This window comes from Sciurus vulgaris (assembly GCF_902686455.1).
Source record: "Sciurus vulgaris genome assembly, chromosome: 11".
NCBI classification, from domain to species: Eukaryota; Metazoa; Chordata; class Mammalia; order Rodentia; family Sciuridae; genus Sciurus; species Sciurus vulgaris.
In genome coordinates this window covers 99361920-99388365 of record NC_136472.1, presented here as the reverse complement: position 1 = coordinate 99388365, position 26446 = coordinate 99361920, and the positions used below count along the sequence as shown (strand labels likewise).

Here is a 26446-nt window from a genome sequence, read left to right as displayed (position 1 = left end):
TAGCCTCATAGAATGAATTTGGAAGGGTTCCCTCCTTTTCTATTTCCTGATATACTTTGAGGAGTATTGGTATCAGTTCTTCTTTAAAAGTCTTGTAGAATTTGGCTGAGAATCCATCTGGTCCTGGGCTTTTCTTGGTTGGTAGGCTTTTGATGGCTTCTTCTATTTAAGTGCTTGGAATTGATCTGTTTAGATTGTGTATGTCTTCCTGATTCAATTTGGGAGGATCATATGTCTCTAAAAATTTGTCAATGTCTTTGATATTTTCTATTTTGTTGGTGTATAGATTTTCAAAGTAGCTTCTAATTATGTTATGTATTTCAGTGGTGTCTTTTGTGATCGTTCCTTTTTCATCACGAATTCTAGTAATTTTAGTTGTCTTTCTCCTCTTTGTTAGTGTGGCTAGGGGTTTATCAATTTTGTCTACTTTTTCAAAGAACCAACTTTTGTTTTGTCAATTTTTTGAATTGTTTCTCTTGTTTCAATTTCATTGATTTCAGTTCTGATTTTAATTATTTCCTGTCGTCTACTATTTTTGGTGTTGAGCTGTTCTCCTTTTTCTAGGGCTTTGAAAAGTAATGTTAGGTCATTTAGTTGTTGACTTTTTTTTTTTTTTAATGTATTAGCTCAATGTAATGAACTTTCCTCTTAGCACTGCTTTCATAGTGTCCCAGAGATACTGACATGTTGTGTCATTGTTCTCATTTACCTCTAAGATTTTTTAAATTTCTTCCCTGATGTCTTCTGTTATTATTGCATCATTCAGTAGCATATTATTTAGTCTCCAGGTGCATGAGTAGTTTTTGTTGTTATTTTTTCATTCATTTTTAATTGCATTCCATTATGATCTGATAGGATACAGGGTAGGATCTTTTTTTTTTTTTGTATTTACTAATGGCTTTTTTGTGGCATAGCATATGCTCTATTTTGGAGAAGGATCCATGAGCTGCTGAGAAGAAAGTATATTCACTCAAAGATGAATGAAATACTCTGTAAATATCCATTAAGACTATATCATTGATTGTATTATTTAGTTCTATATTTTCTTTGTTGTTTTTGTTTGGAGGATATATACAATGGTGAGCGTGGTGTATTAAAGTCCCCCACTATTAATGTGTTTTGATCTATTTGATTCTTAAAATTGAGAAGTATTTGTTTGATATACATAGATGCTCCATTTTGGGGGGCATAAATATTTAAAATTTTTATATCTTGCCCTTTTATGCTTCCCTCAAGCAGTATGAAATGTCCTTCTTTATCCCTTCTGACTAATTAGGTTTGAAGTCTACTTTATCTGAGGATGGAGAACCCTGCCTTTTTACTGGGTCCATGTGCATGGTATGTTTTCCCCATCTTTTCACCTTTAGTCTGTGGATGTCTTTTTCTCTGAGATGAGTCTCATTAAGGCAGCATATTGTTGGGTCTTTCTTTTTAATGCAATCTGCCATTCTATGTCTTTTGATTATTGAGTTTAGGCCACTGACATTCAGGGTTATTATTGAGATATTATTTGTATTCCTGGTCATTTTGGTTTATTTTTTGTTTTTTACTTGTCCTTTGATTGGGTTTTCCTTTAGGGTAGTTCCTCCCTATGCTGACTTGTATCATTGTTTTTCACTTCCTCCTCACGAAATATTTTGCTGAGAATGTTCTGCAGGGCAGGCTATTTGTAAGTTCTTTTAACTTTTGTTTATCATGGAAAGATATTATTTCATTGTGAAATCTGAAGGTTAGTTTTGCTGGGTATAGGATTCTTGGTTGCTATCATGTTCTTTCAGAGCTTGAAATATATTGTTCCAGGTCCTTCTTGCTTTTAGTCTTGGCTGAGAAATCTGCTGGTATCTGTATTGATTTCCCTTATATGTAATTTGACACTTTTCTCTTGCAGCCTTTAAAATCCTATCTTTATTTTGTATGCGAGGTATTTTCATTATAATGTGTCTTGGTGTGGATATGTTGTAGTTTTGTGCACCTGGTGTTCTGTAAGCCCCTTGTATTTGATTTTCCATTTCATTTTTCAGATTTGGGAAATTTTCTGACATTATTTCATTGAATAGGTTGTGCATTCCTTTGGTTTGTATCTCTGTGCCTTCCTCAATCCCAATAATTCTTAAATTCAGTCTTTTCATGATATCCCATAATTCTTGGAGGTTCTGTTCATGACTTCTTATCATTTTTTCTGTTTGTTCATCTTTATTTTTAAGATCAAATATTTTGTCTTCATTGTCTGAGATTCTGTCTTCCACGAGGTCTATTCTGTTGGTGATGCTTTTTATTGAGTTTTTAATTTGGTTTATCATTTCTTTCATTTCAAGTATTTGTTTAGTTTTTTTTTTTTTTTTTCAGAATCTCTCTTTATTGAAGTGTTCTTTTGCTTCCTGCATTTGCTCTTTTAACTGTTTACTGGAATGATCATGCGTTGCCTACATTTGCTCTCTTATCTCATCTTTTGCTTCATGGACCATTTTAATTATGCAGATTCTAAACTCTTTTCTACTGCCATGCTCTCATTGGGTTCTTCTATCACAATAGCATCTTGGTTTGTTAGGGACACCTTCTTCCCCTGTTTTTTCATATTGTTTCTATATATTCCCCTCTAGCAGTGAAGATCAGAGATACTTAAGTTCCCTCCTGCATGCTTATTATGACCCTGCAGTTTTCCACTACCTCTCCTTTGAGGGAGATGTCCATACCGTAGCAGCCAATACAGAGAAAATGTAGCCCTGAACCAGATAACCCCTATAAAGACTTTAACATTTTTAAAATAAACAGGAACAGTTCAATTACTATTTACAGTATTTCTAGTTGTGAACGAAGAGAATGGGCAAAGGGTGTAGGATGTAAGTAAATAGAGGTACCTGTCAAAGGGCCTTCAGTCTCCTCTAGGTGTCTCAGAAAGGCCACACCCTCAGGAATAATTCAAAATGCCTGCACCAGCCGCCAAAGCAGCTGGGGAGCCCCAGCTAGGGTGTGCTGAGTCAGCACAGAGGCAAGTGCAGTGTCCCTCAGCAGTAGGGGTGCTGGCGGGCAGGCTCAGCTATCGGCCTCTGACCTCCGTGTGGGGTCAGGTAGGCTCAGCGTTGGCAGTCCGATTTCCGTGTGGGGCTCAGCAAGGTGACTGATCTTGGTGTGGGGGGGCGGGCTCAGTGATGGCGGCTGACCAGAGCTATTTTTAAGTAGTAGAATTTTGCAGGCTAATAACAATGAACCAATGGCTGGTGACGAGGTTCATGGACTAACAATCTGGTCCAAGTACTGGCTGGGAAGTTCTCGGGCTAACAATTTGGGTTGTAGAGTATGTGGGGAAGGGAGAATAATGATGGCAGCAAAATAGCAGATCTTATGGCAGTATTCTATATTTTGTTTGGGATAATCCAAATGTGTGGTCCCAGGGATCCAAAGCAGTTGTTTGTTGCTTCTGACCAAGAGTCTCAAATAGTATGCCCTTTTGAAGCCTTGGAGAGACTTATTCCTTGGAGCTCTTATCAAAACAAAAACAAAATGCAAAAAACCTCCTACTTGTTTGGTAATATTTAAAATTAAATGTGGACTATGTATAAAACAAATGCATGTTAGTGCCTCTAAGAAGGAAAACATCAAAATCATTCTGGAAGGGAATGTGAAGAACTCCAACTGATTTTGAAATGATTTTAAAAATTTCAAGTTTCTTTAAAAAATCCAAAGCAACCATCAAGTTAATATTTGATCATTTTGGGTGACCATTCCAAAAAAGAAAAAAGAAAGGAAAAAAAAAAAAAAGTCTTTTGTTGATAACCTTTGATTAAGTTACATACATATCAGGTAAAATTGGTTATGTTATTGCTGGAATTCCACAGTCTTTTGCTACTGTGTGATATAAATCATATTTCATTGTCTTATAAATTTTCTATATATTTTGTGTATTCTCAAATTAGAAAAAAAATCAATGGGACTGGGAGTATAGCTCTGTGTCATAATGTTTGCCTACCATGTGCATGCATGAGGCTCTGGGTACAAACAGTACTGCAAAAGAAAAAATAAAACAGTAACCAGAAAGAAAAGGTGATACAGTGAAGAGAATGTTATTTTTTATAACATTGAAATATCCCGTGTTGATAAGGCAGTACTATAATTCATAAGAATGAGGGTTGGAGTAAGATGATTAAAGACATGCTTCTTAAGTCTTTAATATTATGCCATTATACTGAATGTATTTCTGTAATGAATTCACATAACTTGAAGAAATTCTTTGTTGGTTGGGGATGTGGCAGAGAGATCCACAGCATCTAGCTGACTATATTTCCCAACTACTCTAGAAATTAGGTGTAACCATGTAGTTAAGTTCTAATGGAATGTAAACATAAATGATGTATACTGTTTCCAGATATGGCCCATTAAAAACCTTCCATGTGTATTCCTCTGCTGTGTAGCAAGGCACAAGAATTCCTTTAAGCATTTTGTGTTACAATGCTCAGTTGAGTCAGTTAGATACTGCAGGACAAAGGGGCTTCCACTGATTATACTGACTATAGCATTGGTCAATAGTATGGACTAGGGGGATGAGAAGGTAGCTTCATCCTAGCCATGTACCCAGAATATGGTTCCTGCCAGGCCAGACTAGTCTAATAATCATCTTGTAGTGCACTCAACATAGACAACATTTGATCCAGGCCTCCTATTTGCCTTGGAGTGCCCTCTATTTGGGTGCTGTCACAACCTAGGCATTGACTATGCTTTGCCTATCCCCTCCCCACCTCAAGGGTTTTGTCCTGCTCTCTCTGCATTTGGTGACTGCAGACAAGCTCTGTCTGGGGAAAACCAGTAAACTTCTCTGCCATCAATAGGCTGTTAATATCTTCTCCAATGATGTCTGAATCCCAAGTTTTGGGAGGTCCACCATGGAAGTCTGTTCTTGTTTCTTAACCCTACTATTCCAAACTGAGTTCTTTTATTTTGTGTAGTCATTCTTTCAACCATAGCATAATAAATCATTGCATTAAACTTTCTCTGTTCAAATCAGTATAATCCGTTACCTTTTGTTTCCTGATTGGACCCAAATAAATACAAAGAGTAATATGATGAAAACTATTTTGATTTCTGGATATATTTCATATAGTCCAGCAATTTTAAACTTACAGAATTCTACTGTTTCTTAGAAATATATGGTTAAAGTGATATGTATCAGAAATCATAACTTTTAATCATTTTTATTATTTTTATAATATCCTGGTTTTTGTGCCATTCTTTCCTATTTTCATTAGAATTTTATTGGTGCATTATAATTATACTTAATAGTGGGATATGTATGTACATATCCACATGTATATACACAATAGAATAATATAATTTGGTCAATATTATTCCCTAGTGCTTCTCCATTCCCTCCCTTTCCTTTCTCCTGGTTCCTTTCTACCCTACTGCTTCCCAATCTATTTTCATGAGGTTCCCCACCCCCTTTTTTTCTCTCTAGCTTCCATATATGAGAAAAAACATGATCTTTAACTTTATTTCACTTAATGTAATTTATAGATATGGAGAATGAGAAATTCCCAAGATAAAGAGGTTTGAGGAAAGGGAATGAAAATGAAGGCCATGAATCGACAGCTTTCATCTCCCAAGATAAATGTTTTCCAGGTGCCAGCTGCAGGAGGGAGGAGATGTTCTATCACCCTTAAAAGAAAGTTTCGGGCTGGGGTTATGGCTCAGTGGTACAGTGCTTGCCTACCATGTGTGAGGCACTGGGTTCAATTCTCAGCACCACATATAAATAAATGAATAAAGGTCTATCAACATCTAAAAAAAAAATAAAAAAGAAAAGAAACAGTCTCTAGGAGGCATTAATCTCCTACAAGGTAAATCCTGTCCATACACTGCCCACAGACCTCTGACCAAAAAAGTTCAAATTCCTGGGTGCCCAAGGAAACTGATAAGTTCACTAGACCACCCCTCAAAATAATCTTTATGAATCCAGTTCCTTTTTTTGTTCAATGGGCTCATTTTCCAAAAGGAAAGTGGGTTCCATGATGCCATTTCATCCCTGCACGCCCTGTTCCTGAATAAACAGCTGAAATGACTCGTGAGGTTTGCGTCCTGCCTGGTCTTTTTGTGCTAACAATAATTCTCTCAAGTTTCACCATCTTCCTGCAAATGACATAATTTCATTCTTCTTTATGGTGGAATAAAACTTCATTGGGTATAAACATCACACTTTCTTTATCCATTTATCTGTTCATGGACACCTAGGCTGGTTTTTTAATTTGGCTATTGTGAACTGTGCTGCTTTAAACATGGGCATGCATGTATTGCTATAGTGTGCCAACTTTAATTGTTTAGGATAAATACCAAGGAGTGCTATAGCTGGATCATATGGTGGTGCCATTCCTAGTCTTTATAGGAACCTGTATACTGATTTCCATAGTGGTTGTATTAATTTACAATAGCACCAACAGTATAAAAGTGTTTCTCTTCCCCCACATCCTCTCTAGCATTCATTACTGTTGCATTCTTTATGGCTGCTATTCTGACTGACTGGAGTAAGATAAAATCTCAGTGTAGTTTTGATTGGCATTTCCCTAAGAACTAATGATTTTGAACATTTTTTTTTATATTTGTTGGCCATTTGTATTTCTTCTTTGAAGAAGTGTCTCTTTAGTTCATTTTCCCTTTGTGTGTGTGTGTGTGTGTGTGTGTGTGTTAAGTTTGAGTTCTTTACATATTCTAGATACTAATCTTCTGTCAGAAGAGTGGTTATTAAACATTTTCTCCCATTCTGTGGGTTCTCTCTTCACATTCTGAATTATTTCCTTTTCTGTGCAAAAGCTTTTTAATTTGATGCCTTCCTATTTATTAATTCTTGGTGGTATCTCCCAAGCTTTAGGAGTCCTATTGAGGAAGTCATTGTTTGCACCTATATGTTGGAGTGTTGACTGTATGTTTTCTTTTAGGTGCTGCAAAGTTTCTGATTTCATTCCTAGGTCTTTGAATCATTTTGAATTAAATTTTGTGCAGGGTGAGAGATGAGGGTCTTATCTCATTTTTCTACATATGGATAATCAGTATTCCCAGGATCATTTGTTGAAAAGAAAAAATTTTCTCCAATGCATGTTTTTGGCTTCTTAGTCAAGGATCAGATGACGGTACATGTGTGGACTTGTCTGTGTGTCTTTTATTCTGTACTATGTGTCTGTTTGTATGCTGTGACATGCAGTTTGTTAGTACAGCTCTGTAGTATAACTTAAAGTTAGGTATTGTGATGCCTCAGTGATCCTCTTTTAGATTTGCATTGTTTTGACTACTCTGGATTTTTTTATTTTTCCATATGAATTTTTTTAGTTTTGTGAAGAATTTCATTGGTGTTCTGAGGGATACTGCAGGAAATCTATACATCACTTTTGGTAATATGGCTATATTTTGTCTGTATTACCAAAAGTGAGCTACAGATTCCTATTTCTTTAGAGTTACTTTGAGATGTTATTAACAACCTTTAAAGAAATTATTAATTTCAGCCTTTGATTCTCTAAGTACATACATTCTTTTTGATGCTGTGACTTATTTGTTATAAACACCTATCAAAAATACATGCCTAAGCTCCAAGCATACAGCTGGAAATAAATCTGTAGGCTACTGAACTGTCTACCATTCAGTCAAACAGTATTTTTGATTTCTTTGATTTCAGGGAGTCTTACAAAGTTGAAATACTAGAAACCATAAAGAATTTAAAAATACAAAATAAAAAAGTATATATTTATAAAAATAACCAGAATTTATGCTCCCTTTATTGTCTTATGTGAATTATTCCTCTTTATTATTTAAAATATTGGTTATAATTATATAATAAAATTCACATGATATTAATCATATGATTAATGTACTGACATTAGATATTCATTATAACTTAAAAATATACATTCTTAAATATGCTTTTTTTTGGGTGCTGGGGATTGAGTCCAGGACCTTGTGCATGCAAGGCAAGTACTCTACCAAGTGAGCTATATCCCCAGCCCAAATATGTCTATATTTAAAACTATGGAACACTGAAAAACTAATTAACTTTTATTAAATAATTATGATTTATAAAATGATAGCCAAAATATTAATTGATTCTTTAAGCACAGTATTTTAAATCTCTCACTAAAAATAATATTTGAGCCACTGGAAAAGTATACTTCTTCTTAGAAATATTTGTTATCAAAGGGATCTTCCATTTTAACATTAACTCTGTTATTACTTTAAAAGTTGTCCAGTGCTATTATTACACATTAAAATAATTCAAGGAGACCAACAATATAGAATAACTATATACTAACATTTTGAACTAACAATTCAACTGTAGGCTGATTATATATTTTATTTGAAGCTTAAATAGCAGTTCCTTCATTTTACTAAGACATTTTGTTACTAGCATCTATTGATTTTTTAGAAATAGAGCTGCTCCACACTGAATCCACTGGTCTTGGTTACCCCCACATGGAACATCGATATTGGTTACCACGCGATCCCTTTCAGCACTTGTGTAAACAGGCAAAGAGATGCACTCATCAGGAGAATATGGACCATATGCACCCTGTTTAAAAAGAAATTGTTTTAAAATGCAGCAATATACTACTTTGAAGATTATTATTAGATAACTAAACACCTTTCAATGAATAAGTTTTATTTACCATTTATTATAAAATGTTTCAAGTAAAGATTATAGAGTAAAGCTTTAACATCCCACTACAAAAACTATTAATGACCAATGTTTCCCTAGCTCCCAGTATTGGAGTATTTTAAACCAAATCCTACAATTTTCAAACTTCATCTATAAATAAAAATAAATACAGAATGGCATTATCACACATGCAAATTAATAATTCCATAATATACTATCTCATAATTTTTATTTTTTGTTAGAATCATAATTCAAATAAAAGCCACACCTTCCAGTTTGTTAATATCTCTTTCCTTAGCAAATATTCTGAGAAATGATACAAAATAGTCTCCCACATTCTGACTTTTGGCTACATTCCATTGGTTTCATATTCCTCTGTTGTACCTTGTATTCATATAAACTGATCTGGAGGCAATCTGAAATTCACTTTCTTGACAAAAATACTATATAGGTGGAACTACAAATTTTCATCAAGAGGTATATAATATCTGATTCTTTTTCTGAATATTATAGACTATCAATAATCATTATTTTACTCAAGATCATAAAATGGTAATCCAATTCTATCATTTCTTCATTTTCAAGCAAGAATACATAAAAACAACTTCCATTTATTTATTTTTAATTACCAAGAGGTACACTTATCATGGGAAAGATGAGATAAAGTGCATATAATTTCCATTTATCTGTTTTCAAAATAATACTTTTCTACAATACTCCAAAAGTGATCAATGACCACCTTCTTTCTCTCTCTCTCTCTTTAAAAAATACCATTATAAGTTGGTGGATATAAACATTTGATGTGGGGTTCAATGCAATGCAATTATCTTATTGATGTTCAAATTGTCAGTTTTTGCTCAGTGGTTAAATAAGAGGCCTCCTGAGTTTTGAGTCCCTAGTTGTCTTCAATAGCTTTCTTGTAATTCTAGTATGCCAGGATGTTTTGAGCTCATCTTATATACATTCTGCTCCAAAAATAAAATTAGTCATTTCTCTGATCCCTGGTTTCTTTCAAGAAACAGTACTATAGACCATAATTTGAGTGCTAAGAATAGTCAGTCATTCTCATTCTATGGTTTTTCAGTGACTCAACTCAGAACTTCATATTTTTCAAAGAAAAATGGAGGAACTTTAAATTATGTAGAAGGAAATGAGAGGGAGGGGGGTGTGAAAAATCATGGAAAGAGACAGACATCATTACCCTATGTACATGTATAATAACAAAAATGGTATGAATCTACATCATGTACAACAATAGAAACAAAATAATGTACCCCATTTGTGTACAATGAATCAAAATGCAGTCTGTAAAAAATAAAAAAAATATTATAAAATAAAAATTAAAAAAAGATTTAAAATGATAATGATAAATATCTAATGGTATTTCCATTTGAGATTAGTGTTTTTATTTAATTTATAATTTTATTCAACAATTATAATTCTTTAGAATCAGAATCTAAAAGCTAAGAGGGACTCTTTATAGAATAATAGAAGTGATATATCAGAAACTCAGAGAATTTACCATGGTAACCTAGTTAGGAAGTGGCAAAGTTGCCACAGATAGAACAGTTGAAAATACATGTGATTATTAGCACTGTTATTCTTTTCTTTTCTGTATGTGTTACTGGAATACTGGAAAGTGAACCCAGAGGCACTCTACTACTGGGTGTATCTTCAGCCCTTTAAGTTGAGACAGGGTCTCACTAAGCTGCCCAGGCCAGGCTGAAACTTATGGTCTTCCTGCCTCAATCTCCTGAGTCACTGGGATTACAGGTGTGTGACACTGCACCCAGCTCTGTTATTTTCCAAAATAGAAGACAACAGTGTTTATGGAAATAGATCATTTTCAGGCTCTGGAATACCTGTCTAGGAGCTGTGGACTCTTAGTTTTCCTATTATAAAAGGACAAGTGTTACTTGCACACCTCATAGGAAGTTGAAAAGAGTCAGATGATATAATAAGGAGCTCAAGTGTAAGTATTATTTATCCATATATCTCCAATTCTTTGTAACGTCTTTTCCTTTCTACTAATTCCAAAATCATCTAGAAAAAAATTTCCACCATTTTAGAACCTACTACATATATATAGAATGATGCTATGACAGAAATAAGATAATTTTCCTTCAGGGAAAACAATTTTAAAACATTGTATTTTTACACCTAGGTAGGCACTATATAAAATTTCTATCTTTTCCAATCATCCTCCTCCATCTCTCTCACACCCAAAATACTGTGTGCCTCTTTAGGTAGTTGATATAAAACAGTTAACTTCCTTTGACAAATTAATTCCTAACATTTCTAAATCTTAATGTTAACATAACAAAATTCATTGTTTATGTAGAATCATTCCCCAAATAAAAACACCATGTATCAAGAATCTTTCAAACTATCTGTATTGATGATCTTGTCAATTTATCATATATTTAAGAGCATTTCATATACTAATGTGACTAGAATGTAAAGGCTAAGCATTTGTATATATAGGCACATGCATATATATGTACATACAAATGGTGAAAATATTTGCAGCTTAAAATTCGGTTTAGGAAAAAATGTATACATCAAATATTTAGAATATAATTTTGGGAAAAATGTATGCTTTTAAAAATCAAAATAATAAATACTACTCTGGATATATGTTAACTAATAAGGATGCAAGAACAGTCTGAATCCTGAGGTGGGCCACAGAAAAAAATGTAGTAGTTGGAGTAAAGAAAATTTTCAACTGTTATCTGTCACTGATTACTCTCTTCCCTTCTCTCCAATTCTGCTTAAATGGCAAAGCTTTAGGATTCAGAAATTACTGTAATTGTCACAATTCTTTGGCCAAGGCTAAGGTTAATAAGTTAATGCAGACTTTCTTCTGGTGTTACCTCTAGAGTCTTTGGCAAAGAGCAGACGGATATTACATATTTGTTGAACTAAAACGATCTGAATCTGTGAATGTCTATTTTTAATCCCAGGAAAGGTCTGAAATTATCTTTCTCTGCCACCTGATATTTGCTTTGCTCCCCATTACTTCAATGATCAAAAATGCAATAAAAACATCGCAATGAAATGATTTGCAATGCTACTCCTATGTAGTGAAAAGATTGTTCTTACATCTATTCGTTTAATGCCAAGAAATTTTCCTTTTAAATAAGGAAATTAACAATCATGCAAAATTGATTCTTTGTTCCCTAACAATCTACTAGGTTTTGTATCTGTTTCTAAATCCTTTCAAATCTGCTCATAGTTGCAGGCTTTATTTTAAAGTGAGGCAACAAATCTTTCTCCCCAAACCTACAGTATTTTAAAGCAAAGCACCACAGCAGTTTGACATCTTGCTTGTCAATTCTCAAAATCTCTTAGGTGGTAAATATTAATACTTCTATAAAAAAGTTGAGTGAACTTCCTGATAAGGCACCAATAAATCAATGGTGAAAGCAGAAGCAGAGCTAACTAAATTAAATTCTTGTAACCCAATTCCCTCTTTACTATGTTTATCTTGACTGGGAAAGTATACAACCCTGCTGGGCTAAAATATTTGATTAAAATTTTTGTTCAATTAGTACAAAGTATATATTGACTTATAATAATTCACATTAATAGTATATGAAACAGTTCAGTGTAATTAAAATTTAATAATTAAAAATTTATATGTTGTGATTACCCTAATGTAAAAACCATACACTTATTGAAACAGAAACTAGTCCAGTTGATTCTGTTTAAAAAAATGAAGGTAAAATCTGAAATTTTATATTCAATTGGGCCAAGTAGCTTTTTATAGGTAATAATTGTGAGCAAGCAGCCACACAATTTTTCTGCTTTCCTAAAGTGTCTAAAAATAGTCTGGCTGCCTCATAATAAAATTAATTTTCCATGCCCCAGGCAAAATTGCTTAAAAGCACATGCATTCTACAAATAGTAAGCAATATGTTAACTATTTAAAAGAAGGTAGTACATTATATTAAGGAAAAATAGCAATATAGGATGTAACTTAGCACACTAGGAAGCAACAAAATAAAAAGTAAACCCTATAACAAAATAACTAGGTCTATTATGTTAACTATTTGGTCAATTTCAACTTGGCTTCATTATAATAAAATATATACAAATGCAAAACAAACTATTTCTTAATGGACCAATAGCTTATTTGCATAGTCCAATCAGCTTATTTTAACACATGCTTTGAGTGTTTATGGATCAAGTAGATAGATTTTTTGTTTATTTTGTTAGAAAAGATGTTAGGAAACTGGAGGTTAATGCATAAGTGACATAATTTAGTAGGGCAACTCAACTCTGGAAAAACAAAATAGCTCAAAACAGGAAACAAAATAACTTGCCACCCATGAACATTTGAAAGACTTTGCTCTGTCAAGAATCCTACAATAGAAAAATCAGAAAAATGAGAAATTATACTCCATTTATGTATGATTTATCAAAATACATAAGTGTTTGGAACTGTCATGTATAACTAATTAGAACAAATTTAAAAATTTAAAAAAATGTTTAGCTACTTTTTAAAAGGTACTCTGGTTCATATTTTTCACTATTATAATACTAAGAACATTATTTTTATAAGTTCTTATAGAAAAATAAACTCTCATCCAGAAAAAAAAAAATGTTCGTTTTTTTAAACCAGAGTGTATTCAAGGCAGAGATTTCAGTACATATTTTCTAATATATATGATATTTTAATATCTATAAAAAGTAATGTGTTGGCTTTTTCTCAATGCAGTCATATTTTCCTTAGAAATGAAACTGTTTCTCAAGTTAAACTGTTAAATGTGGTACCTGTTGGAAGGTCTAGGCCTTTGGGATTCAGGCTGGTTTAAGACTGCTATGTCACTGAGGGACTGATAAACTTTAGGTAGCCTTTTTTAAAAATTTTACTGGGAAAACAGAATGAAGGCAAACTGACTTCCTGTGGAATGCCAAAACAGGGCATTACCTCTACATCATAAAGTAGTGTTTCTCAAATCATATTACATGGAACACTATATCCTGATAGAGGGTGTGGTGTAGGTACATGAGAAGGCTTTGTAATAGGAGGTTTGGGGGACTTTTCAGAGCTTTTAATACAGAATTTTCAAGGAGGAGGGAATTAAATTTGTTTAACCAAACAATTTTTCACAGAATTAATGTAGAATAAATGTAAAAAAACATGCTTTGAAAAAAAGCTAATACTTTTTTGGATAAAATCTCTTAAAGATATCTTATTTTGGATTTATATTAATTTAACCAAGCACTAAACTGAAATGGAAACAACTTTTAGGATCTGCAACATGAATGGATGAAGATATAAGTAAATAACCTGAGCACAGGTTAATGATCTTAGTACACACAGACAATGGTAAACAGAAGTAGTCAAAAAAAAAATTCATCAGCAGTTTGGTTACTTTCAAGATTCCTGTTCATAATTTCAATTTTGTTAATTTACCAAGTACAATGCATTTAAACAGAAGCAATTATGGTATTTCCCTTCCCCCAATAAAAGATTTAGAATTTCTTGTTGGTATTCTTATTAAACTATTAACACATATTAAAATAATTGAAGCAGTTTTACAAATTTTTGCAGGCTAAAATGTTCTGTGAAAACAACCATGAAGCAAGGTTGTGCAAAGGACTGGGTTTGTGGGTAAATTTCTGCCGGAATGTAGCTACTTGCGGCTATTGGATGACAGATAATATGGTGAAAATAATTTGTGGAAAACCCCTCCATCTGACCTAAAAACATTTAGTCACTAAAGTTCTGAATTGTATTATTCCACCCAATCTTATTAAAAAAGTCTGGATTTCTTCAACAAAACAGCTACAGAAGGGAAGTCAAAAGTAAGTCGTTTTACTGGCTTATATAAATTGATGTTGATGTTCCTTATGTTATATGCTAGTTTCTTCCCTCACAGTAGAAATGCATTAAAATGTTGATGTTCCTTTTCTATTCCAAATTCTGCAGAATTTATTAAAAATAGCCACAGAATTCCTAAAAGGATACTTTTTTGAGCAAAATGCTGCTTAACTGAAGCAGAAGTTGGAGAGGTTAGAAGTTTATACGGGTTGGAAAACATTTTTATAAAGGGTCAGAGAGGAAATATTTTAGAATTTGTGGGCTGTCTTGTCTTTGATGCAGCTATGTAAATTTGCTGTTGTGGCCTCAAAGTAGCTGTAGACAATATGTCCACAAATGGGCATGGTTACTTTCCAAATAAAACTGTATTTATGGGCACTGAAATTTGAATTTCATGAAACTTTAACATGTCATTAAATGCTATTCTTCTGAGTTTTCAAAAATGTAAAAACCATTCAGTGCTAATGGTTGTTCAATACCAATCAGCAAATCAGATTTGGTTCTTTGGGCTACTGTTTTCTAAGCCCTGGTTTAAACTGTTATTCTGGTTCTGCATTAGGCCAAAAGTTTATGAAAGACAGACCTGGATTTGAATTTCAGTTGCCTATCTACTAATTATATGATCTTTGGGCCGTTTATATAATCTTATCAACCTGTTTTTCTTTCTTTCTTTTTTTTTTTAAGAAGATGACAATTTCTATTTCAAAATTTTTGCAAGGTTTAAATATCTTGTAACACTTCACACAATGCTTGGTATATAAACAGTACAAAGAAATGCTGGTTATTACTCAAATTATGACACATAAAATCATTTACCTAATTTTTCAGTTTTTTCACCAACAAAACAGAACCTGCTCTACCAAACTTACAGCATTGCTATGAAAAACCAAATATAATTGTATTTTGCTCTGTGCCAATCTATATGCACTGATTTTCTAAGACTGGAAATTTAATCTTATTATGCTCTTATTCTAATTCTTAAAAACTCTGTACTGACCATAAAGGTTGTATGAACTCCTGGGCAGAGCTACTCAGCTTGTCACACTTGGGCTTGGCCTTCCTATATGACCAAGTCCCCTACCAGCCTTCCAAATGAATATATACTCCTGATGTACTATACCTGTGTTTCCTAGAATAACCTAATTATTTTCTGCCTCTACACATTTATATCCGTTGCCTGTTCTATCTGGAATACCTTGCCCACTTTTTGAATTTGTCCTTGAACTTTCATTAACCATACTTCAAGTCACACTCTCTGCAAGATCATTTGACTTTCCCTCATCCACTCACAGATAGAAGAGGTGAGGTTTCCCTTAGCACTTTGTATATAAACATCTGTAACTGCATTTATATATCTTAACTGTGGTACTTAATTATTTGCTCCCCTATTCAACAGAAGACTTTGATGGGAGAAATTATCATTGTAAGTCCAGTGTTCAGCATATATCTAACACATAAAAACTCAGCAAGCATTTAATGATGAGTGAAACCACCAGTAAGTTAACTATAAAGCACTATATGAAATACATATTGTTATACTATTAAAACATTTCAAAATATTGGCAATAGAATAAATTAAGCTTTACCATGTGTGAGACACTGTGCTATGTACTTATATACATAGGAACTTATTTAATCCTTAACAAGGTCCTCTTAAATCATCAGTATTCACATTTTCAAATGAGAAAACTGATTCAGTGAGGTTAATTTTGCGTAAACCACCTAGTTCATACTTTTGGAAACTGGGACAGGAACTAAGATTTGCTTGACACCAAAATTTTTTGTTCAGGAACAATTAGCAATATGTCTCATATCCTTCTTAGCTGAGAGACAGTCTGAAAGCAGTAGGGTTATCTGCAAAGAGGGGGTTTTACAATGGTAAAGGAAGGTTGGGGAGAGGAAGGTGGGGAAGAACCAATAAATCCTTTCATTATATGCTATGATAAAGTTCATATTACCTGCTCTTCATAGGTTAACTACTCAATTCATTTTACCTTTCTTTACACAGGATGGTTATTTTTCATTCTAATACTGGTTCTTTTAAAGTATGAAAAATATAACTGGATAGATATAACACCTTAAATAAAATGTTACAAAGGTATCAACGCCTAGTCTTATAAAGTAACACTGCTTTTTATATAACCAGTAATAGGTTGGTTTTGGCTTCCTAATTTGCCTTTAGTTTATGGTCAATTATGTAGGTATTATTCCAGGTCATTTTCTTCTATGTTTATTCTAGTCACTTATTATGCTCTATTTTTATTGCTGGGGTTTCTCTTCAGTGAACCTACTTAACAGCTGTCCAATTTGTTTTTGCCCTCATCAAAGTCATTATATGGATTTTATTTGCCATAGAATAAGTACTTCACATAATTTGGATTCATTAGAATTCACCTAGGTTATACACAACTTTACATGATGTAGTTCAAACCCTTGACAAATTCCAAACTTTACTTTTGCATATAACTTTCAGTTTGGTACCCAGGCCTAAGATTTAAAAAATGTATAATCTGTATTTAAAAAATGTATAATATGTAATTTAAACTTTCAAAAAATGTAAAATCTGTAATTTAAACTTTTTGGTAGAAATTTCTCATTAGGAATTAACAGATTAAAAAAATATTCTTTCAACCTCTTTTCATCTGATAGTCACTTTAATATTAGGTATAATGAATATGAGATGGGAGGAAAATAGGTCATACAATAATATATGCTCTTTCTTGTCACAGGATACTGTTCTAGCTCTCTGAGAATGATAGCTAAATTATCACTACAGCTATACCTTTTTTGTTTTTCAAAAAAACATTCAGATGCTTTTGATTCTTGTTTAGAATACGACCTATAATAGAAAATTCAATGCAATATTTCCCAATGAGAAAATTAATATTTCATGTAGTGAGCAATACATGAAGTAGTTTCATTACTCTTTAGGTATAGGATTATAGTTAGTTCACTTGTGTTTATACTTGGATTCTTAAACTTCATCTACAACTATATTCTCTTTTAAAGGCATGCTTGCATCCTGGTTCCATTGTTGAAAATTCTTTCAATAACTGAAGTTTTTTTTTTCCACCTGCCTATCAGTAATATGAGGTCATGGTGTGATAGTAATGGAAGTAAACACCTTGATTTGGTCACTTTTGGTGTGCCCAACTACAGTTAAGTCCTCTAACTTTCATGGACACACATTTACTCATTTGAAAATAGGTACATTATCTGCCTTTTCACAATTGATTTGAGGAGTATACAAAGTACATGAAGCACCTACCACTTTGCTGTACATAAAAGGAATATATTGTTATTTTCAAACCAAATGGTTTTAAAATATTCTGTACATCTCAAATTATAAAGTGTTTTGACAGCAAATTTGTTCAAATTCAAGTAAGATTAGAAATCAAAAGTACAGAAGCTGAGAATCTTATTGAAAAGATAAAATCTAAGAATTAATTGGTGAAATAAAAAAACTATGCCTGTTAAAAATTATTACCTGTGAAATCCAGCCCATAAAACAAGGGAGAACTGATGACACGCTAGGAGAATCATGCTGGTTTTCAGAAAGTCGATTTCCATCAAAACTGCATCCTTCCAGAAATAAGCCACTGATCTGCCATGGAAATGTACAAGTCATTAAAATATATATTAAAATCTGAAATGTCAGGAGTTAAGGTATTGTATCATAAGAACAAAGATAATACTTTCTATTGTGGCTATGTATTCTAAAACTATGAAACCAGTTTATGGCATTTTATTGGAGAATAAAGAATATAAAATCTGGAGCAGTGTTCATTGTGAACTTTAGACTGAATTCTCACTTTTAGCAAACAATTTAGGAAAAAAACACAAATGTCATCAATTATATAACCACAGGTGCCCTGGTATTAAGATTTAATAGAAATATAATGCAAAAAGTAAAAAAAAAAAAAAAAAAAAAAAAAAAAAAAAAAAAAGAAGTCATTCTTTCTCCAAGAAGGGGAAAGAAACACATTAATTAGAGAGCAAACATGTGTTCCCTGCTTGGAATTATAACATCATCTTTTACAGAATGGAACAAAGTTCAGCAGATTAAATGAAAAAAATTTAACATGTTATGCAGAGTTGAAGGAATAAAAAATATCTTACTCTAAAGTAACTGGTAAAAACTGAATTTTGAAAATGAAACTATTTTTTCTATAGGTAAAATTAGTTTCATATTTCTTAGTGCTCATTATTTTAGTTTCTTCACTGTTACCCTACTCTGATGGCAACAATGTAGAGTATTTTTGCATTCATAGCTCTTCCAACATTTTGCCTTCATAGCCAATCTATAGTCCCACAGTCTATATTTGGTATAAAATATAATCAATCTTATATAGTACCTACAAGTTTTAACATACTCTAGCTGGTCTTCAACTTCTGATGGTTTAAATTATAATTTTTTGAATTTACAATAATTCAAAGAGAGAGATGATGCAGGCTTACTATGACAGGCTTACTTCACTTAATATAATGATCTCCAGTTCCATATTGTCACAAATGACAGGATAACATTCTTTTTATGACCAAGTAGTATTCCATTGTCTATATGCACCACATATAGACAATGTTTGATGGATACTTAGGTTGCTTTCATTTTCTTGCATACTGGAAATAGTGCTGTAATAAACATGGGAGTGTTTTGTTTTGACCTATGAATTTCATTTTCTTTGGCTGTACACCCACTAGTGGAACTGCTGGATCATATGGTAGGTCTATTTCTAATTTTTTGTGGAACCCTGACTATACTAATTTATATTCCCATCAACAAGTGTGCAAAGACTTTTTACTCCACATCCTTGCCAGCACTTATCTTTAAAATTTTGAATAATAGTCATATTGGGGAAGGTGATATCTCATTGTGGTTTTGATTTTCATTTCCCTGATGATAATGATGTTGAGCATTTTTAAATAAATCAACTGGCTGTTTGTATGCCTTTTGAGGAGAATTTTTTTTTTTTTTTTGCTATAGAGTTTTTGAAGTTCCCTGTGTATTCTAGATATCTACACCTTATCTGGTGTGTAGTTGCAAATGTTTTCTCCCATTCTTTAGTCTTTTCACTTGTTTATTTGGTTGTGCAGAAGCATTTTCATTTAATGTAATCTCATTTATCTATTTTTGAATTAGTTTCCTGTGCTTTATCTAAAATCTAATTTCTATTAAGTTTCCTTCTAGTTATTTCATTGTTTCAGGTCTTACATTTAATTCTTTAATCCATTTTATAACTGCTGAGAGACTGGGGTCTAGTTTCATTCTTTCAATTTTGGATACCTAATTTTCCCAGTACCACTTTTTGAAATGTTTGCCCTTTTTCCAATGAATTTTCTTAGTATCTTTGTTGAAAACCAGTTGGTTATAGTTGAACTTACTTATGGGTTCTGCATTCTGTTCCATTAGACTGTTTTTATGATGCTATTTTGATTTCTACAGCTCTGCAGTATATTTTGAAGTCAGGTAATATAATGCTTTGTTCTTTTTGCTCAAGATGTGTGTGGTTCCATATATATTTTGGTGAAAAATGGCACTGGAATTTTGATTGGCATTGCAATGAATCATAGGTCACTTGGGGTAGTATGGACATTTTAACAATATTCTTCTAATCCACGAATATGGGAAGTTTTCCCATTTTTTGTTTCCATTCAATGTTTATAATTTTCATTATAGAGATCTTTCACCTTTTGACTGATTTTATTCCTATTTTTTATAGCTATCATAAATGGGATTATTTTCTTCCATTTCAAATATCAATGCTGATTTTCATATGCTGATTTTGTGTCCTACACATTTGCTAAATTCATTTATTGCTTTCTTTTTTTATTTTTTTGGTAAAGTTATAGGAGTTCTCTCTAGAAAATCATGTCATCTACAAAAAGACAATTTGGATTCCTCTTCCAGTTTAAATACCATTTGGATTTCATTCTCTACCCTGATTGCTGTGTATAAACTTTTTAATCATTTAATGTGTTGTTAGACTCAATTTGCTCGTATTTTTTAACATAAATATGTTTATCCAACTGTTGCACTGATTTCATTTTTAGCTAAAATATCATAGAGGGAGAAATAAGCATGGTGTAGAGATTTGTGTTGTTGTGAGGACAGACAAGTGACTCAGAACACTTCACTCCACTGCCTCTCCCATCAGGACGAAGGCATCTGGGCTCTCAAATCTGGTGGGGTGGTGTGAGGGCAATGCTTGGATGAAATACTATAGGGAGACATCTTCATGAAGCAAATCAAAATGAACAATCCTGTTATTCACAATATTACATAAGGACTTTGTAGGATTCACTTGCTCTCCAGCAAAAAACCGGAGGAGCTTCCTGGTATCTATGTGCATTCCAGCCATCTCTTCTGGGTTCCTATCCTGAGAAGTATTTTCAGAAGCTAATGAAGGATTTCCAAGATCTTTAAAATGAGTTGTAACACATACTAATTCAGTTTCTATCTTCAAGTTCAATTCTCCATTTAGGTTTGCTTCAATAACAAGATGACTGCTGTTTTTCATTTTTTCCACAACACTCCTCATAGTCTTCAAGACTGGCAAATACTCATGTCAGAATCTGGGACTTAGGGTTCTTGTAAAGTCTTCCACAATTTTCTAGGAATAACCTTTATGGGGATGTCATGTTTGACACAGATAACAGCTCTACAGAGACTGTGAGGCAGGGAGAGTGTTTATTAGCTTGATTTTCAAGGTTCTGGCATTCTGGGCAGTTTTCAAAGCTCGAGATAAGTTTTCTGTTATTAGTTCTAAATAGATCTCATTGTTTTTTGCCATGACACTCTCCATTTGAAATTCACTGAAAAAGTTCTCCTGCTCCAGTTCACACCACATGCTCACCCTTCCATTGGCCAGCTTGTCAGAAAGTATGAAGTTCAGCTTATCAGGGCTGATGCAAAGGGCACAGGTTTTGGCAAGCTTGGCTATCATGTTCCTGACTCTCCTGAACAGATTCAGGCAGGCAGCATCCATGATCTTGGCACGAAACTTCATTCCAATTTACTAGTATTTTTTTGAGGATCTTTTTTTCCCACCTATTCATCAAAAATATTGCCCCTCCCCGCTTTTAGAGTGTCTTTTACTTTTAGTATCACAGATACTAAAAGCCTCAGAATGTGTTTAGAAGAATGTTTTCTTTTTCCATTGTTTGGAGTAACTTGAGAATTGGTATTCATTTTTTTAATATTCATCAGCGAAGTCTTTTGGTCCTAGGATTTTACTTGGGAAGCTTTTTATTACTGATTAAGTTTTATTACCTGTTATTGTTCTCTTCAAGCTTCCTATTTCTTCATGATTCAATCTTAATATGTTGTGTGTGGTAAATCTTTCAAAAACAAATCTGATCAAGTCATTCTTTGCATTTTAAAATCCTTTGACAGATTTCTACTGTCCTTAGGTTAATTTTGAAAAAAAAGTTAAACTTTGGCATCACCGAACTTTGTAGTATCAGTTTTTCTCTTCTCTACAGTGTACTCTGATCTTTCTTGGTTTCAGCTAGGGTCTTGAATGCACATGATCTCTCCCCTCTAGATTTCCTCAAATATTCCTTCTGCTCTGAATACGATTTTTTTATTTGTTCCTTTTTGTTAGTTATACATGACAAAATGTATTTTGACATATTATGCATATGTGGAGTATAACTTCCCACTCTTGTGATTGTACATGATATGGAGTTACACTGGTCATGTATTCATATATGAGGATAGGAAAGATATCCGATTCATTCGACTGTCTTTTTTATTCCAATTCTCCCTCTCTTCCCTTTACTCCCCTCTGTGTAATTCAATGAAATTCTATTCTTCCCTCTCCCACCTTATTGTTAGCATCTGCATATCAGAGAGAACATTCAGCCTTTGTTTTGGGGGGGATTGGCTTATTTCACTTAGCAGGGTATTCTCCAGTTCCATCCATTTACCAGCAAATGCCACAATTTCATTCTTCTTTATGGCTGAGCAATATTCCATTGTGTATATATGTCACATTTTCTTTATCCATTCATCTCTTGGACACCTAAGTTGGTTTCATAGTTTAGCTATTGTGAATTGAGCTGCTATAAATATTGATGTGGCTGTGTCACTGTAGTATGCTGATTATAAGTCCTTTGAGTATAGACAGAGGAGTGGGATAGCTGGGTCAAATGGTGATTTCCATTCCAGGTTTTCTGAGACATCTTCCACTGCTTTTCAGAGTGGTTGTACCAATTTGTAGTTCTACCAGCAGTGTATGAGTGTACACATCCTCACCACCATTTATTGTTACTTAGGTTCTTGATTGTTGCCACTCTGGAGTAAGGTGAATTCTCAGTGTAGCTTTCATTTGTATTTCTCTAATTGCTAGAGATGTTGAACATTTTTTCATATATTTGTGGACCTATCATATTCTTTTGTGAAATGTCTATTCAGTTCCTTTGCCTATTTATTGACTGGGTTTTTTTTTTGTATGTATGTGTGTTAAGTTTCTTGTATATCTTGGAGATTAATGCTATTCCTGATGTGCGGATGGCAAAGGATTTCTCCCATTCCGTAGGCTCTTTGCTCACGTTCTTGATTGTTTCTTTTGCTGTGAAGCTTTTTAGTTTGATAATGTCGCATTTATTGATTCTTGATTTTACTTCTTGCCCTTTAGGAGTCTTATTGAGGAATTTATGAACACTTCATTCTTATCAACATTTCTTGTCTTCTTCTACAGATAACAATTTAAACCATATTTCCTCATAGAATATTTTATTGATTCCTATAAACTGAGATACGTTCCCATTTAATGTAATAATTTTTAACATCCATCTTTTCCAGTAGGTCTCCCCAATAGAAAATAAGCTTAAGTAATGTCTTTTTTATCTATTTCTGATGAATTAGCTCATAGTGTATTCTAAAATGCATATATTTATTGAATGAATAACTGAAGCAATGAATGAGGTACAAGGAATATTACTATAATTCCCATAACAAAATGGCCTATTCTAACTTTACCAAATAATGAAAGAGAAATTGAAACCATCTTCACAGTTGTAAATTATAGTTTAACATTATATTTTGAGTTTACTGTGTCTCAATAAATATCTGTTGAATACATTATAAAATTGTTCCACCTTTAATAGCACTTCTGTATTCCAATATTTGACTTTTACATACATCAAAAATAAACCTAAAATTTAAGCTTTATTTTTTAAAGCCAAAAATACATTAAAATTTTAGGATTTGTGGAATGTAAAGACATTTTTGTTTTTAGAAACTAAAACAGAATGTCAAAAGTCTATATTTCATTATATAACCTGAAGAAATGGAAGTAAAATTTACTAGAGTAAAAATATTCATTAATATAAAATTTTAAATAGATTGTTCTCATAGTTATGAAAGCTAATTTTCTATGTGGGTATGGTTATCTAAATACTACATCTCATGACTGAGTTAAATTTGTACATTTATTATAACTATCAACAATTAAGCAAAACTGTTAACCAAAAAAAAAAAAAAAATATGTTGGTGACATTTTAATGCTAGCACACAAAAAGACTTAATGCTCTAATGAATGATAAAAGTAAGAAAATATGACTTCATTGATATTTGCAGATTTGAAACCACTGACAAATAGTAAAAGGTCATGATTTTTAAACGAGGAAAAAGAAAATGCGATTTCTAATATAATTCAATCAGTAAAAAAAAAAAAAAAACTGGCTGTAACAGTTAGGTTGGTTTATATCTTTAAAATGTCAAACAGTGCATCATATACTTTAAGCAACCTATCCAGTTTTTCCCATACAACTACTGAAGCTTCTGAGTCCAAAAGTAACTGTCAATTTTTTCAAAATAAACTTTTTATATAACATCATCATTGCCATTAATTATTAAGACATAAAAACTTTCTAAATATTAAATGAGTTTCAGTATACTCAGTTTTGTAACCATCATTGTACTCAATTTTAGAACAATTTCTTCATCCCCAAAGAAACTTCATACACTAAAGTTCTCACCCCATTAATTTCTTTTGCCCTACCCTTGGCAAAAGATATTTCACATTTCCACCAGGGCACATGAAGGGTTCAGCTTTGCCACATTCTTCCCAGCATGTATGTTTTTGATTATAGCCATCTTAGTATGAAATGGTATGACTGGTTTAGATTTTAATTTCCTTGATACCTTATGATATTGAACATCTTTTTATGTGCTTACTGGCAATTTGTGTATCTTTTTTGGAGAAATTTATATCCTGATGCTTTGCTCATCTTTGTTTTAGTAATTAGTTATGAGTTATTTATAGATTCTAGGTATAAGTCCCTTATAGATACATAACTTCAAGTATCTTTTCCCATTCTGTGGCTCCAAATACGCTATTTAAAAACAAATTTAAAAGCTTATATGTACAGTTTCTTGATTTAAAAATATAGTAAAAGAGTAAAAAGAGAAACAAAGCAATTGTTAAAACTAAGTTTGAGGTTTCTAAAGAAGGGTGTTATAGTGGAGCTTGCTTTTTCTTTCTTAAGTGGGGTGAACTTTTAAAACATTTAAAAAGTTTAAAATTTCTAAACATTTAAAAATTTATTTGAAAACAGAAAAAAATATTCAGGATGTTATATAAATAAAAATGATAAAAATGTATCAGTGAATAGGTACCATCTTGGTCTATAAGTGATATTCACAATCAATTTATATGTTTTAAAAACACCACTAATGGACACTGGCTAAAGTTTATCTCTGATGTATTTCTAAAAAGCCTGGCAGTAAGCTTATTCATAAAACTGATGTAAGGTAGTTGAGTAGCATTTAGAACAATCTAGCACTTGGTAGGAATACTCAGATTGGCACACTGTACTAAAACATAATTGTGTAATATTTTGTTAACTAGCTGCAATTTTCAGTAGCTGGGTTCACCAACTGTGTAACAGAATTATAATGTTCTCCTAAGTCACATGTATATCTCGTATATACAAGTATTAATGGTTTTTTTGGAACATTTTTTGCCAGCTACAATAGCAGGAGAAGCTGCCTGTATTACCTCTATTGGTGTTTGTAAAATGTGTTGCTACTGGTTTTGTATGTGAAGAACCCATTCTTCTGGTGACAGTTTCTGGTCTAGATTCTATTCATGGAATTACTCCTCCTCCACTGGTGCAGCACTCATAGGACTCTTAGCTAAACTGTCCTCTTCTTACTAATGTAGGAAAGGGACAGTATCCAAGTGAAGAATTTGAATCTTGCATGGATGGACAGAAGTGTTTAATGGAGCTGACTCAGTCTTATGGTGTACTCTGAAGAAAATGCTCTTTAGAGCTTGCCATTAAAACTTAAGTCACTGTCTCATGTCCTTTTTGAAGCTTGCCTTATCAGTTTTTCCTTTGATGTGAGTTAGCCCATATGTTTAAAGGAAAATAATCTTTTTCTGAAGGTTATTTAATTTTAAAAGATATTTTGATATGTAATATTTTACATATTTGAGGTAAAAGCGATTTTCGATTCATATACACATCAAGTAGTGATTAACTCAGGGTAATTAGCTTATCTACACCTCAAATTTTTGTCATTTCTTTATGGTAAGTACATTTTAAGTCCTTTCCCCTATTCTGAGATATATAATGCATTATTTTTATATTCACCTTGCTGTGCAATACAACACCAAAATTTATTATTTCTCATGTAGAGAAAGAGAAACTCATATACATTATTGATGGGAATTTAAATTAATACAATCATTATGCAAAACAGTTTAGAGATTCCTCAAAAATCCAAAACTAGGACTATCCTACATTCAAATGCAACAATCCCAACACTGGGTGTATTCACAAAATAAATGAAATCAACCGGTCAAAAGGACAACTGTACTTCCATGTTTTCCCACGTTTATTGCAGCACTATTCACAACAGCCAATATACAAAATCAACCTAAATGTCAATAAGTGGACTAATGGATGAAGAAAATTTGGTATAGACACAAAGGAATGGAGTTAGTTTCTTTTAATTGCAACCATTAAACCAATCA

At 32.7% G+C, this 26446-nt stretch overlaps 1 protein-coding gene and 1 pseudogene across 5 annotated transcripts in view; both read right to left on the bottom strand.

Annotated features, from left to right (window-relative positions):
* Nucleotides 1-7744: 7744 nt before the first annotated feature.
* DYNC2H1 (dynein cytoplasmic 2 heavy chain 1) overlaps nt 7745-26446 on the bottom strand; it is a 344715-nt gene continuing 326013 nt past the window's right edge. For all 4 annotated transcript variants that reach the window (XM_079101898.1, XM_079101901.1, XM_079101899.1 and 1 more), the window contains 2 exons: nt 17947-18063; nt 7745-8542 (listed from right to left, as the gene is read on the bottom strand). In XM_079101898.1, coding sequence (XP_078958024.1) covers nt 8384-8542; nt 17947-18063 — 276 coding nt within the window. In that variant the 3' untranslated portion in view covers nt 7745-8383. The remainder of the gene's footprint in view (nt 8543-17946; nt 18064-26446) is intronic.
* On the bottom strand, nt 18471-23302 carry LOC306641018 (checkpoint protein HUS1-like; annotated as a pseudogene). The gene has a single exon. The product of its transcript is annotated as a checkpoint protein HUS1-like (transcript).